The sequence below is a fragment of the Diceros bicornis genome, chromosome 14 (assembly GCF_020826845.1).
Source record: "Diceros bicornis minor isolate mBicDic1 chromosome 14, mDicBic1.mat.cur, whole genome shotgun sequence".
NCBI lineage: Eukaryota > Metazoa > Chordata > Mammalia > Perissodactyla > Rhinocerotidae > Diceros > Diceros bicornis.
In genome coordinates, this window is record NC_080753.1 from 28,177,751 (window position 1) to 28,192,283 (window position 14,533).

Below are 14,533 nucleotides of genomic sequence, written 5' to 3' on the forward strand. Positions count from 1 at the left end.
AGAGGGAAAACCCTGAAGTCTAACTGCCTGGTTACCCACTGTGGGACCTTGGGCGTGTGACAACGTCTAACAGCCTCAGTTTCCTCAGCTGACAAATGGGGAGAGTACAGGAATTACTCCATATGGTTGTTATGAGGATTCAATGAAACAGTGTCTGTAAAGAGAAGGCTTAACGTAGAGCCCCGCGTCTAGTAAGTGCTCAGTAAGTCAGCCATCCTCTTATTCCAGGTCTGAAGTCCTAGGTTTCACAGGAGGATTCCTGGGCCTTCTATGCCTCGGAAGCCCCCACTGCAGCCTCCTTCTCCCTCCTGGGTGGGCGCTGATGAGGGACATGATAAAAGCTGTCCTTACCTGGGCACCTGGTGTCCTGGCTGCCGTGCCTCAGCACTGCCCCCTCAGAGCCTCCCTGCAGTAGGCACTTCCGTCCGAGGTCAGCCGGAGCCCAGCCCTCCCTGCCCATACTCGCCCAGAGCCTGAAGAAATCAGGAAGCCGCCTGGCCTCGTGAACTGTGATGCGCTCTCTCAGGGAGCCAGGCGGTGTGCTGGAGGAGGCGTGACTTTGAAATCAGTCCACACGTGTCGAATTTTTGCTTGACCAGTTACCAGCTGGTGATCTTGGGCGGGTTACCTAGCTTCTCTGACCCCCAGCTTACTTATTTGTGAAAAGCGACAAAGGGTTATTTTGAGGGCCAGATATGATAAGGATGTAAAGCAATGAGCTCAGTGACCGGCCCGCGCGGATGGTATCTAATAAACGTTTGTTGAATGAATGAGTGAATGGAGGGATGCTCTGTGTTTGCTGTTGTTAGAGGTCCTTGAGGGAAGGCATGTGAGGTGGTGGGGGTGGGGGTGGGGCAGGGACAGAGGTCCCCTCCACTGTATATGGGGGGAGGGGAGAAGTGTCAAATAATCATAATAGCTTGCACACACACAGCACTTACTGTGCACCAGACACTGTTCTCAGCACTGTACTCGTATTAACTCTTTTCATCCTTACAACAAGCCTATGAGGTAGGTGCTGCCAGTACCCCCATTTTATAGATGAGGAAACTGAGCACAGGGAGGGTGAGTAACTTGCCTGGGGTCACACAGCTAGTAAAGGATGGAGGGGAAGCAGGCAGCCTGGCTCCAGTGACCATATTCCTAACTATTATACCGCGCCCCCCCCCCAACCTTTAACCATGTCCTTCAAGCCTGTGGGAGATTGCATCTTCATCTTCGCCACCATTTTGGTCCTCACTGGGCTGTAAGACACCGATCTCAATAGACTCTCTTCCCTACTGAGAGGAAGAGGGCAGTGTGAGAGAGCCGGGTCACTTCCCGACAGGCCCCGGTCCTTGACAGGCCAGGCCGCAGGGACTGTAGGACAGAGCACTGAGCTCTGGCCACTTGGCAGCTGATTTGTCAGGATGCAGGGTTTTCAGGTTGAAGAGGCCACACGGGGCTGGGTGGAGGGGAGGATGTGGGGACATCTCTGCCCAGTGCCCTGTCAGCCTTGGGGAGCTGAGGGGCTAGGGCCTTGGGAGGGGAGGAGTCCAGCCATCCTTGCCAGGGCCTGGGTACCTTCTGTGTGCTCTTGGCCTGAGTGTTGGGTCAGCGGGAGCCGTGAGCTGGTCAGGGGAGTCAGAAACACAGGCTCTGCCTGGTGAACGTGAGGGAGTGGCTCCCTGCCCTGAGCATTAGGCTCCTCAGCTGTGACACGGGTCATGGTCCAGCTACATCTGCCTCAGAGAGTTGGGTGGGCCTCTTGGGAGTTACTGGGTGTGACAGTGGTGCCTAACCTTGAACGTCCTCTAGGAATCGCACAAATATGTGAGGCAGTGAGGCCATGTGGACAGAGCCAGCGCTTTGGGGTTGGCAGACTCAGCTCAGAGTGGCCTTGGGTTAGTCATCTCACCTCTCTAAGCCACTGGGAAAACAGTGATGAAATCACGTGCGTTAACGTGACCGAGTGGGTGCGACGTGCCTGCACTCCGCTAAGCACTGTGCACACTTGGTCTCACGTAGCCCTCACAACACCCTTTGAGGTGTGTACTGTAATCAGCCCCATTTTACAGAGGGGAAACTGAGGCTCTGAGAGGTTACCTCCCTTGCCCGAGGTCACACAGCTAGAAAGTGGCAGATCCAGGCTTCAAACTGGGGCAGCCGGCTCCAGAATTGCCCCTCCTGACTACCCCACTAGACCTGCCGGGTGGGGTGTGTGAAGATGAAATGAGACCCTCCAAAGTGTCTGCCCAGGGCCTGACCCCTAGTCGGTGTGGGGCCAACGTAAGCTGCTGTCCTTTCTAACAGCCTGGTGCCCGGAAGCCTCGTGTTTTCCAGGGGGCTGTGTTTCCACAGGGACTGCGGCGCCCCCAGCCTTCTCCCGCCTCACAGCCGTGTTCTGCCTCCCTCCCACCAGGATGTCGCCACAATGCAATTCTGTGCCAACAAGCTGGACAAGAAAGATTTCTTTGGGAAGTCCGACCCCTTCCTGGTGTTCTACAGGAGCAACGAGGATGGGACGTGAGTTCTCCAGTCACACTTCACCCCCTGTCTGGGGTCGGGGCTGGGCAGGGTTGTGGTGACTTGCCAGGCGGGATGGCTTGGGCCCACCTCCTCCAGGCGCCGCCCTAGGGCTCCTGCTCTAGAGAGGGCAGGGGCTCAGGTGGAGTCAAGGGCTCCAGCGTAGTGCCCTGGCCCCAAGGATGGGGCGGCGGGGGGTGGGGGCGGCCTCCAAGCCAGCAGTGCCATTCTGAGCGTCTTGGCAATGGTGGGTGCTAGGTATGTTGGAGATGAGGGGACTGGGCAAAAACAGGGCAAGGGCAGGAATGAGCGGCCCCTCTGATAGCCCCTTCCTTCTTCCACACAAATCAGTCCATTTCTCCAAGCCCAGCCCTCCTCCACCCACAGCCCTCCGACACCCCACTGCTACATGTCCCCCAACTACTGCACACTCAGCGTAGCAGATCTGGACCCTCTTCCCCGCCTGGCCCCGTGCTCTCCCATAGGCTTCATTCAAAACTTTGAATGTCTTTGAAGCCCCCATTTACTCCTCTCCTCTCCTCTCCTCTCCCTGATCTAGAAGCCACCCACAACGGAAACACACAACACGTTGGCAAGTGTAGGTCAGCGATGTACACAGAGGGACAGATTCTAGGTTGAGGGTCTGGGGACCTAGGTCCTCCCCACCAACCTGCTGTGTGACCCCGGGCAAGTTATGCCCCCTCTCTAGGCCTGTTTTCTCATCAGTGAAATGAACCAGTTGGATTAGGTGTTCTCTGCGGTCTCTAAGCACCACAGCTTTGGGAGGCGGCGGCCACTTACCGCCCGGGATTCTGCAGAACGAGGAAGCGATGGGGCCAGAGAGGTTAATTAGAGAAACACTGCTGGAGAAGAACTCCGAAGTAGGTTTTGAAGGAGAAGATGGAAATGGGTCCGTGGGAGGAGGGGCAGGGAGGCATAATGGGCTCGAGAAAAGGCATGTGCCGAGCAAGTGGGTCCTGAGCAGAGGACAGAAGGCCCCTGCCAAGTTCCCCTTGATTCTGAAATGCTGTGGGGGGGGGGCAGGGGAGCGGCAGGGAGGAGATGTGTTTCAGTTCAAGGGAAAACTGATTTTTAAACCTGAAGGTACAAAACAAGGGAAATTAAGTGTGATTATTTGCATAACAAAAGGATTCTTTGTCTCACCAAAGGACTCCCAGCAGGATTTCTTTAAATAATTCTTGTTGACTTTGACTTGACTTGAGGGAGGGAGGAAAAGGCCTGAGTGATGTTCTGGGTGCCCACGGAAATGTCCACACAGGTCCCTTCCAGAGAGGCAGTGCGGGGTCGCACCAGGAGGTGAGGGCCGGCTGGCCAGGAGCAGGGAGGGATTTTGGCTTTGGAGCGGGAGAGGGGCGTGTTGCAGAGTGTTTGCCAATGATTGTTCTAGCAGAGAGATGTGTAGGATGGATGGGAAGGGGGCGGGGAAGAGGGAGAGACTCGTGACTGACACGGGGAACAGGTGGGAGGTGCTGAGCGCCCAGGAGAGCGGTGCTGTGGGAATGCAGGGAAGGAGGTGGGGAGGGGAGGACCGGGCAAAAGAGCAGTGTGGAGACCTCACTCCGCAGACCTTGGGTGGGGACCGAAGTCACAGCCCCCTCCTGGTGGTGGAGCTGCGGGGAACCGGAGTGTTGAAAATGGCAAAGGAGCTGGTCAGATGGGGGAGGCGGTGGGAGTTTATTTGGGGGCTGGATCTCTCCAGCAGGGACACCCAGGGCAGCTGGAGAAACCGATCCAGACGCCCCCCCAAGAGGTGGGCCAGTATGCGGGCACCTGCAAAGGGGCAGGTGACAGGTCAGAGGCTGAACTGGTGACAGCAGGGTGGTCACCCAGGGTTTGAAGAGGGGAGAGTGGAAGGTTTGAGAGTCACCCCCAGTTAGGAGGAGGACGGGAGGAGGGTCAGTGAGGGGCCCGGGGGAGAGAGATATCACGCTTGTCCCACCAGGAGGGATGGGAAGGGAGCATCCACAGAGCTCCTGGCACTGCACCTGCCTTGTCTTCTTCAATCCCGATCACTCGTCTGGGAGTAAGGATGTGATGATGGACAGCGGGGCTGCCTGCCAATTATTAGCTGTGTAACTTGAGGCAAGTCTCGAGCCCAGTGGAGCTTTCTGGAATGATGGAAATGTTCTCTATCTCACCATTAGCCACATGTAGCTGTTGAACACTTGAAATGGGGCTAGTGCGACCAAGGAACTGAATTTTAAATTTCATTTTGTTTTAGTTGATTTAAGTGTAAATAGCCATATGTGGCTAGTGGCTCCCATTCTGGATGGCGAGGCTCTAAGCCCTGCAGCTCGGTTTCTTGGTGTGCACGGTGGGGATATCATCACGCCCTCTCACAGGGGCGCCGTGAGGATTAATGAGTTAATACGTGGAGTTAGAACAGGGCCTGGCAGCAGCATTACTGTTCATGCTGCCGCTTTACAATGAAAGGGAGCTCAGAGAGAGAAAGTCACTTGCCCTGGGCGGCACAGCTGGTGAGCAGTGGCCCTGGGGCTGGAGCCCCATCAGTCTGACCCCGCTGCTTTGCTTAGCGCTCTCCCACACGGGGCCCTGGGTGTGTGTGTTTGTCGGAAGGAATTGAGCTGAGTGGTGACAGATGACCACAGGGACCATTTCCACACTAGGGCCTGGTCCCCCACGGCAAGTGCAGCAGGGAGTAGAGGGGCCTGTGGATTCGGGGGGGCGGGGTGCTGCGGCTTGGGGAGCTTAAAGAAAACAATTCCAAGCAAGAGTGTGAAGGAGAAAGCAGACTGCACGGGGTTCAGGAAGAAACAAGGAGGGAGGAAATCGGGCTAATGGCTTAGAAGAGCAGGTCAAGAAGTCTGACTGGCAAAGGAGGGAGACAGAAGTCAGTGGTTCCAAAGAGATCGGGAGATGGGAGGGTCCACAGCAGCTCTATGTGACTGTGCCAGGTGGGAGGGCTCTGGAGCCCAGTTAGGGCTTCTGCACAGGGCGAACTTCTCTCCCTCCCTTCCGCCTTGCTGCTCATGATTCTCCCTCCTGCCCTCCCCTAGCCTCCTCTTCCTGCCCTACCTGCCTGACCCATCAATGGGCAGCTTCGGCTCCTCTTCTCCCCATCCCCATTCCTGCCCTCGTCACCAGCTCTGGGTGTGTGGGGAGGTCTCCCACATGTATCTCCACACTCCAGTGGGTGGGCGAGAAGGAGCAGAGAAGAGAGACGCTGAGCCGCGGTGACAGGAATGACATTTTGACTTGAAAATTGCCGGAGAAGAAATGGCACAGCCTGTGTGGGCACGGGCAGAGCCCAGGCACTTTCCTGGGTGACCTTTCCAAGCTGGGAGGGAGCTGGGTGGTTGCTGGGAAATCTCAGGGGACGGCCTGGCCCCCAGCTCACTCGGATCCTGGCTGCCCCTCCATGTGGCAGGATGGGCTTCAGGGTTGAGGCCAGGCAGGCATGGTGTGGGGAGCGGGCAGGGACTCTGGGTGGGGGCCACTGGGATAAGCCAACTCTGCACTTATAGTTTGCAAAGCAAGCTCATGGATTCAGACTGGAAGAGCTGAAAGGGTTAGAGATCATCTAAGCCGGGGGCTTTCATTTCACTGGCTTGAAATGCCAGCGAAACCTATGGAAACTCTCCTTTGAGAAATACATTTATTCATTAGTTCATTCCAAAAACATATTTAATGAACACTCACCAAATGCCAGGCACTGTTCTGGGCACTAGAGATAGACCAGTGATCAAAGAAAACAGGACCCTTGCCCCACAGAGCTCACATTTGAGTGACAGACCATAAAATAAATAAGGAGAAAAATAGGCTATCGAATGTCAAATGGTAACAGGTGAAATGGAAGAAAAAGTATGGCAGGGGACTAGGGGATGTCAGAGTCAGGGGACCAGGGGGTTGTAAATGTTAGATACGGTGCTCAGGGCAGGGAGTCATGTCACAGAGTAAAGACCTGAGGGAAGTGAGGAGGTGAGCCATGAACGTGGAAATCTAGGGATAGATGCTCCAGGCCGGGGACAGCAAGCATTCGAAACTCAGACACCCAGTTTCTCTGATGACTTCAGGGGTTCACAGACCCCTAAAGCCCATCCATGGATCCTTCCATGGATCTCAGATGAAGAACGTCTGATAGCAGCCAACTCCCTGGGTTAATGGGGGAGGAAATAGAGGCCCAGAGGGGGACAGGCTTGCTCAAGGTCACACGGAGAGCAGGGCCCAGGACCCGCATCTCCTGACACTCCCCACCTGGTGCAGGAATCCTCTCTGCAGCCTCTCCAGGAAACGGCCGTCTAGTTTCTGCCTGGATGCTACTAGTGACGGGCAGCTCATCACCGCATGAAGCCGTAGCTTCCATGTCTGGCAGCTGCAGAGATTGACCCGCTGGCCCCTCTGTTGACCTGGATTCTGCCTCCTTTGGGTTCAGGACTGACAGCCCTCCCTCTCTTCTTTGCCAGGTTCACCATCTGCCACAAGACCGAGGTCATGAAGAACACCCTAAACCCAGTCTGGCAAACTTTCTCCATTCCTGTGAGAGCCCTCTGCAATGGGGACTATGACCGGTGAGATGAGAAAGTGTCCCTCCCCAAGCACAGGTGATGTGGGCAGTCCCGTCACTGTGGGCGGAGCCTCCCGGAGCTGTGTGCGGGTGCCCGGCACCTCCCTGGGCAGCGTCCACCTTTCATCTCCTCACAGACCTCCCCTCCTCCTGTCCCCCCTCTTGCCTCCCAGTCTGACACCCCCATTGGTGGGAACCTCCCCGGGCTCAGGGGATGAGAGGTGGCTGGGACTCTAGGGACGCCCCGATGGGTGTTGGGGTGCCCTGGCCTGGAGCTCAGCAGCCTGTCTCTTCATTGTTCCCAGTGGATGGGCAGGAGGGGGTGGGACGGTGGCTGTACATGCAGGCAGAGGTGGCCTCGTCCCCGCCAGCTCCAACTCCTGGCTGAGGGACTCTGGGGAGTCAGGATCCCAGGATACTCTCTGCCAGCCAAATTGCCATCAATGGGGGTGACGGGTGGAGCGCAAAGAGCTCGTGGAGTTTCCTGATGCTACAAAGGCTGCTCTTATTACACTGTAGCTATTGTCATCATTGTTTGAGTGGAGACTGTGGAGCGTAGACACCGGATACCTGATTTCTAATCCTGCCTCTGTGACTAAAAAGCACTTCAACCTGGGCAAACTTTGACCTTTCGGAGCCTCAGTTTCCTTCTCTGTAAAATGGGTATTTAAATGTCTACCCACCTTATAGGGCTGCTTTGAAGCTCACATGACACAACCTACACAGGAAGGCTCTGGTGTGCATAAAATACCAAATTCAGCATTTTGTCCCCAAATGTTTATTGACTCCCTACCGTGCACCAGGCACTGCGCTGGATGCTGGGAAGTCAGCGGGGAACAAAACGCACAGTCTTCACCCTTCACCCAGCCTCCTGGAGTTTATGTGCTAGTGGGGGAGGCAGACACTAATCCAATAATCACACAAAGAAACACATAATTACAGATTGTGGTAAGTGCCGGGGGAGTGGGGCACGCAAGATGGGATTGGTCTGTGTTAAGTCATGAGAACCAGCTTGGTTTCCTGCTGATTGCTGTAGCTGGTGGGCGTGCTGGCCGGGGGTCCATGGGCAGGGCTGCCCAGGCAGGCTTGAGGAAGCTGGGCCTCTGCTGGCCACTCCGATGGGAACACTGGGACGTCAGAACAGACAGCTCAGGGCATCCTGGCTCGTGGCACTGGCATCGGCCCTGTGGGACCCTGCTCACAGTGGCTACTGACAGTGGTGTGGTGGGGTGAGGGGGAGGAAGGAGCAGATGAACAGCCTCCAGGCACCCCTGGCTCCCTCCCTATTAGGCTGCTGATCCAGGAGACGAGGTGGCTCCTCTTCCTGCCTCTTGGCCAGACGGAAAAGCCACAGTCTGTCCCACAGGTGGTCACCAAACACCTATTGTGTGCGCAGCCCCGCGCCTCCAGCTGTGTGGCATCAAGGGAATGTAGCGCATTTCCATCGTCAGTGAGCTTGTAGTCTGACCGCAGGGAGCTCAGATGTGCACACATGTACTTTAGATAGATAAATAATTGTGCGAGGTGAGACTGGAGACAAAAATAGGCATTCCTGAACCTGTTACGTGTCTGACCGGGTCCTGGGGCTTCTGGAGTGGTGGGGAAGAGGGGGACAGTCTGGTGGGAGCAGTAGGGTCTAAAGGGGGCTCAGGGAAGGCTGGAAGATGTCGGGGGGGGGTGGTTGCTGGGGACAGAGGGGTGGGAAGAATGATTGAGATGGAGAGACATGCAGAGGAAGGGAGGGGAAATTCAAGGTTGGGGGATGGGAGAGCATGGCAGTTCAAGTCGCACGGGGTGGAAGGAATTGGAATCTCCAGCCCCACTGTCCAGAGGTTGTTGGGGATCAAACTGACCCCCCACAACCCTCATCCCTAGGGAGGGGCTCCCAGGGCCTCAGAACCTAGCCTTGTCAGGGACAGTGAGGAGGGCAGCTGGGCTCAGAGGCCTGGGCTCACTGTTCAGCCACTGGAGGAGGTGAGGGTGTGGTGGGAGGGTGCTGGTTGTGGGGAAAGCCCAGAGGACCCCGTCTCCCACTCCCAGTCTGAGCCCCAGCCCGGTGTCCCTCCAGGATGATTGGGCAGCTCAGGCTCTTCTCCACAGCCAGGAACAGATTGACCGTGACGTGACTGACAGCGGTGTTAATGGAGGGGGCCAGGCATGTCACGCTGGCCTGGTAATCAAGCAGGCCTGCCCCCCCCCCGCCGAGCCCTAGGGTAACCCACATACCCAATAGCCACTTGGAGGTGCCAGAGTCTGGGAGGCCCTCTCAGGGCAGGAGAGGGAGGGCCTTGGGCAGGGAAACAAGGCCACTGTTCCTCTCCTTCCAAGGCACCTCCTGAAGCCTCATAGAACTCATTTGGTTAAATCTGGCAGCCATGTCTTCCCAGCCAGCCAGGCACTGGGCGCGTGTTGGGTACTATGGCGGTACTGAGCTATCAGATCCAAGCCTCCCTGTTAGGTTTCCCCCAGGCCAGGGTGGGAGACAGACAGGTAATAATAGTGATAGCAAAGGCTCTGGTAACACTTCCATGGTAATTTATGTATACGAACTAGTTAATCCTCCCAACAATTAATACCGCCTCTGGAAAACGGGACTAATACTATCCACATTTTACAGGTCAGGAAACTGAGGCCCAGAGAGGTTAAGTAACTCACCTGGGATCTGGCTGCCAGTCAATGGCAGAATCAGGACTTGAACCCAGGCAGGCTGGTTCTAGAATCTGTGTTCTTAACCCATCGCTCTGCTGCGACATGGCCAAGATGTGGTGTGAGTGGGATGCGTTCAGAGGAAGGGTCTGTGAGCCTCACTCAGGGGCTTGGGGCAGGTCTGCTTTAGGACTGGAGGAGCAGGGAAGACTCAAAGGGCCGTTACATCTGCCTGGATGTGGGCGTGAAAGAGACGCAGAGCGTTAGGGTTTGGAGCTTGGGGACAAGAGGAGATGGTGTCACCAACAGAGATGGGAAGTGTGATACAGAGCCAGAGTAGGTGGCTGTGGGACAGGCATGGCAGTGCTCGGCTGAGGGGAGAGGAGGACAGAGGTCTGGGAGTCCCCAGGACAGGGGCTGGCAGAGGGCAGGTGCCCGAGGCCCCGTGGGGGATGCCACGGGTCAGGAGCAGGAGAAAGAAGAGGAGACGGTCAGAGAGAGAGGCTGGGAGCAAGAGGGGGGCGTCTGTGGTCAGGGAGCTGAGAGAGGAGGATTCAAATAGAAGCATCGTCTGCTGTTGTGAAAAAGAGGGCCAGAGGGGGAGAACCAGGGATCTGCTGAGAAAGAACAGTTTTCTAAGAATGATGGGTGGAAACCAGTTAAAGATTACTGAGTTTTTAGGACCTGGGCCTAATTGTGTCCTAATTGGTTTAAATACATTATCTTATTTTGTGAATTTAAATTTCACGGTAATCCTAGAAGGTAGGTACTAGTGACATGCCCATTTCACAGATGGGGAACCGGAGGACTGGAGATTATGTAACTTGTGAGGGCAAGGAGAAGGTATATTTCCCTTCTCTGGAGGTCACATCTGGGCTGGCCCCCTGCCTTTGCTATGTCTCCAGTCCACATGAGGCCAAATCCAAGGGACCCAGCTGAGCAGAGCTGGAGTCAGAGGAGATGGATCAGGGACAGAGCCAGTCAGCCCTCCAGGGGAGTGAAGTGGGGTTACGATAGGAAGCACTTCCCCTGCCTTTTCTGAAGTCCCCCTATTCTCTCCTTGAACATCCCGTTAAGCCAGATGCCCCTGGGTCGGGCTGCTGTCACTCACTCACTCACCCCTCAGTGCTGACTGAGTGGATTTGAAGAGGGTGGTGAGGGCACTGGGTCCTCACCCAGAGAGGGGAGCAGATTCCCGGAGGTGGGGGCTCTCACATCACTGACACCTCACACATGCAGACGCTGAACTCAGAGAGAGGAGGTGAAGTCGCCACCCAGGGTTGCATGGTGCCCCACCGTCCAGGCTCGCCGCTTGCCCCAGGGAGGCCCAGACACTCCTCTTCCTCCTCTAGCCTCCCGGAGTGTTGGACTGACTCAGTCAGTTTAGGGCGAACCCCTCGGGGCCTGTCAGCCCTCGGGACTTGTAAGCAGCAGGGAGATGTGCCTTCTCCTGCCCAGGAGAGGGTCATTAGGAGGCGACCTGCAGCTCGGCCTGGAGGAGACTAGATGGAGCTGCTTGGTGTGCTGGGAGGGAAGCCTGGCGTCTCTGCCAGTGCTCCTCATCCCTGCTGGCCTGCTGAGGCTCACACACACCCGGCTCTGTCACTCTGGCCCCAGGCGTCCAGAGACCCACAGGACACTGGCTCCCAGCCTTGAGGCCTGGTATCGCTACTGACCAGCTGTGCGATTTGGGGAAAGCCACACACTCTGGGCCTCTTTGTGATTTTGTGGAAGGAGGAGGGTATTGTTATTGTGTGGCCCACTTCACAAAGTTGTTAGGAGTTCTTAGTCAGCCAACAGACGTTTAATAATAATATTTATAGTACTGAATATATGCTAGGTACTGTTCTAGAAGCCGAAGATACAGAAGGGAACAAAACAAAATTCCCTGGCCTCGTGGAGTTGACATTTTCGTGGTGAATGGGAATTGTTTGAGGGGACAGGAGCTTGCAAAAAGGCTTGAGTGTTTTAGACGGAAGAGAATGACACATGTCCAACGCTGACTGTGAATGATGTGGTTGACCTCTCACAGCCACTCCAGAGTGGGTGTGATTGTCCCATTTCACAGAGGAGTAAACAGAGCCTCTGAGGGTTAAGACAGTTGCACAGGGCCACACAGCCAGAACCTGGAGGAGCTGGGATTGCCACCCAGGGTGCCTGCCCTGGAGCCTGCCATCGTCCTTCTCCATCTCACTGCCTCCCAGATTAGGGCCTCCATGTTCTGAGCCTTTGTATGCCAAATAAGATGCTCATTTTGTGGAGAGCAGAGGCCCATTTCATTGACTCACCCCCAGGAGCCCCTTCTCATGGGTGCTGCCCCAGAAGTCACAGTCAGTCTGACACGAGCCTTTGTTGTGCCTGTGCTCAGGGGTTGGAAGCCGGGTCTGCAGCCCACATGGCACGTGAGGTGACCTGGGGCAGCCCAGCCAGGGCTGGACAGCCACAGAACTGTCAACAGAGTAGTCAGAGCTGTCTCTGGCTTCTGCCACTGCCTTCCTCTGTCTCTGGGCACTGTTTCTCTCACCTCCTGCTCCCCCAAGGCTAGAGGTTGCAGCCTCCAAGCTAATCTGACCCCCAGGCTGCAGCCATCCCTGGAGCCTCAATTGTGATTACGGCTGGACTGAGTTTGCACAGGAATCTCACACTCAGTGGTCTCAACTTCAGCTGCAGGTTCAAGTCCCTTGAGGAGCTTTTAACAATTCCCCTGCCCAGGCTGCACCCCAGACCAATGGATTCTGAATTTCTGAGGTGAGGCATAGGCATCAGGATTGCTAACGCTCCCCAGGGGATCCAGTGTGCAACCGAGTTTAAAAACCAGTGCTCTGGGCCAGCCCCGTGGCTTAGCGGTTAAGTGCGTGCGCTCCGATACTGGCGGCCCAGGTTTGGATCCCGGGCGCACGCCTACACACCGCTTCTCCGGCCATGCCGAGGCCGCGTCCCACATACAGCAACTAGAAGGATGTGCAACTATGACATACAACTATCTACTGGGGCTTTGGGGAAAAAAAGGAGGAGGATTGGCAATAGATGTTAGCTCAGAGCCGGTCTTTCTCAGCAAAAAGAGGAGGATTGGCACGGATGTTAGCTCAGGGCTGATCTTCCTCACAAAAAAAAAAAAAAAAAGAGAGAGGAAAAGAAAAAAAGAAGCTTAAAAATATATATGTATTAAAGAAAAAAAAACAAAACCAGTGCTCTTGTCGGAAGAGGTCAGCGGCTCTGGCTGCACGTTAGAATCAGCCAGGGGACCTTTTGAAACTAACTGTGCCCGAGTCCTACACAGACCCATTAAATCAGGCCCTCTGGCCGTGGGATTTTTAAAAAATCTCCCCAGTGATTTTTTTGGGTGTCCAAGGCTGTGGCTGTGACTGGGGTCCTCCTACAGCCTCTGAATGTGTGGCCCTCACTGTCCTAGTTGCCTGAGGGGCTGGTGGTGGTGATCCGAGGAGAGGCACTCTGCTGGGGTCGCTGAAAGTCCCCCGCAGAGCTGGAGGGCTCTGGGGAAGGACTGGGAGACTTCAGCATTGTGAGCAGGGTCCTGGCTCAGACCCTCTCCACCTGAGCAAGATACTGGGCGCCCTTAGGGCTCAGTCAGTTTCCCCATCCGAAAATAAGGGGGCTGGAGGTCATCACTCCAGAACATTCAAACAGAACCACTTGGGAAGCCTTTAAATTAGATTCTTGGGCCCTGCCCAGAGATGCTGAGAACTGGGCCTGGGGGTCTGTGTGTCTGAAAATCTCCCTGGTGATGTGCCAGGTGTCCAAGCTCGGATGCCACTACGGTCACTTCCAACCTTATCATTCCAAAAATAGGAAATTGCACAGCCCAGGTACTCAGGCTCGGTGTCCCTGATTTAAGTAAATTTCATATGAAAAACTATCCAGTGTGGCCAGATGCTAATGTGGAGAGAAGAAGGCACTTTTATAGAGACCCACCAGCATGCTGGGGGATTTTATCAACTTGTCTTTGCAGCTATTCTGCAAGACCGTCATTATCCCTACTTTAAAATGATGGTTTGTGGCTCAGAGAGATTAAGTGACATCTCCAGGTCCCACAGCTAAGGGCCTAGCGTCCGAGTCCACACCCCAGCCTCTTTCTAGCTCACCAGCCCACATTTAGGGGCCTAGTTGTTTTTTCTTTCCACAGTAATTCACCTCAGAGAGACATAGTTTTTTTTTCAACAATTTAAAGGAATCCTTTAAATGGTGGGCTTCTACACCCGCCCCATTTTACATTTTGGTAAGAAAAATCCAGTTGGTGCACAGCCTACTGGGCATTCCTTCATTCCAGAACGGTTTCTGCACCCTGCGCCCATGCCCCGTGGAGGCTCATCGGAAGGGAAACAGCGCCTCCTTCTGGGGCTCTGGAACCCCAGGGCCAATTCCTCGCAGACCGGAGGAGGTGGGCCGCGGCCATGGGCGAGACAATGAGATGTTAATAGAAGACAGGCCCAAGCAGCCGCCTCTGTGTACCCCATTTAGAACTGAAGGCTGGAGACCCCAGTTCCCCTTGCCTCTCCCACCTCCCCAGACCTGGACCCTGCAGTGGGACCCTGGCAGCTGCCCGACCCTGGGCATCACTGGAGGACCACTGGCACCAAGGGTTAACCCACAACCCTCCACCTCCTTCCTCCGCCTCTGGTCCGCTAGCCCATTGCCATGGAAACGGGCTAAAAATAAACCGGGCTCCCAAAGCCCAGCCCTATACACAGGAGTCAAAACAAACTAATTAAAGCAGCCAGGCTAAAATGTGAAGATAATTACACCCTCACTCAGGAGCCAGTCATGGGGTGGAAAAGCTCGGCAGGCCATCCCCGGGCCCATCCCTGATGTGGGGTG

The 14,533-nt window shown here is 55.4% G+C and overlaps 1 protein-coding gene across 3 annotated transcripts in view; it reads left to right on the plus strand.

Annotated features, from left to right (window-relative positions):
• Positions 1-14,533, plus strand: part of CPNE5 (copine 5) — a 91,340-nt gene that overhangs the window by 54,074 nt on the left and 22,733 nt on the right. For 2 of the 3 annotated variants that reach the window (XM_058554482.1, XM_058554483.1), the window contains 2 exons: positions 2,402-2,505; positions 6,951-7,055. In XM_058554482.1, coding sequence (XP_058410465.1) covers positions 2,402-2,505; positions 6,951-7,055 — 209 coding nt within the window. Of the gene's footprint in view, positions 1-2,401; positions 2,506-3,749; positions 3,823-6,950; positions 7,056-14,533 lie in introns of those variants that run through there. The other variant, XM_058554484.1, reaches the window with a different exon arrangement.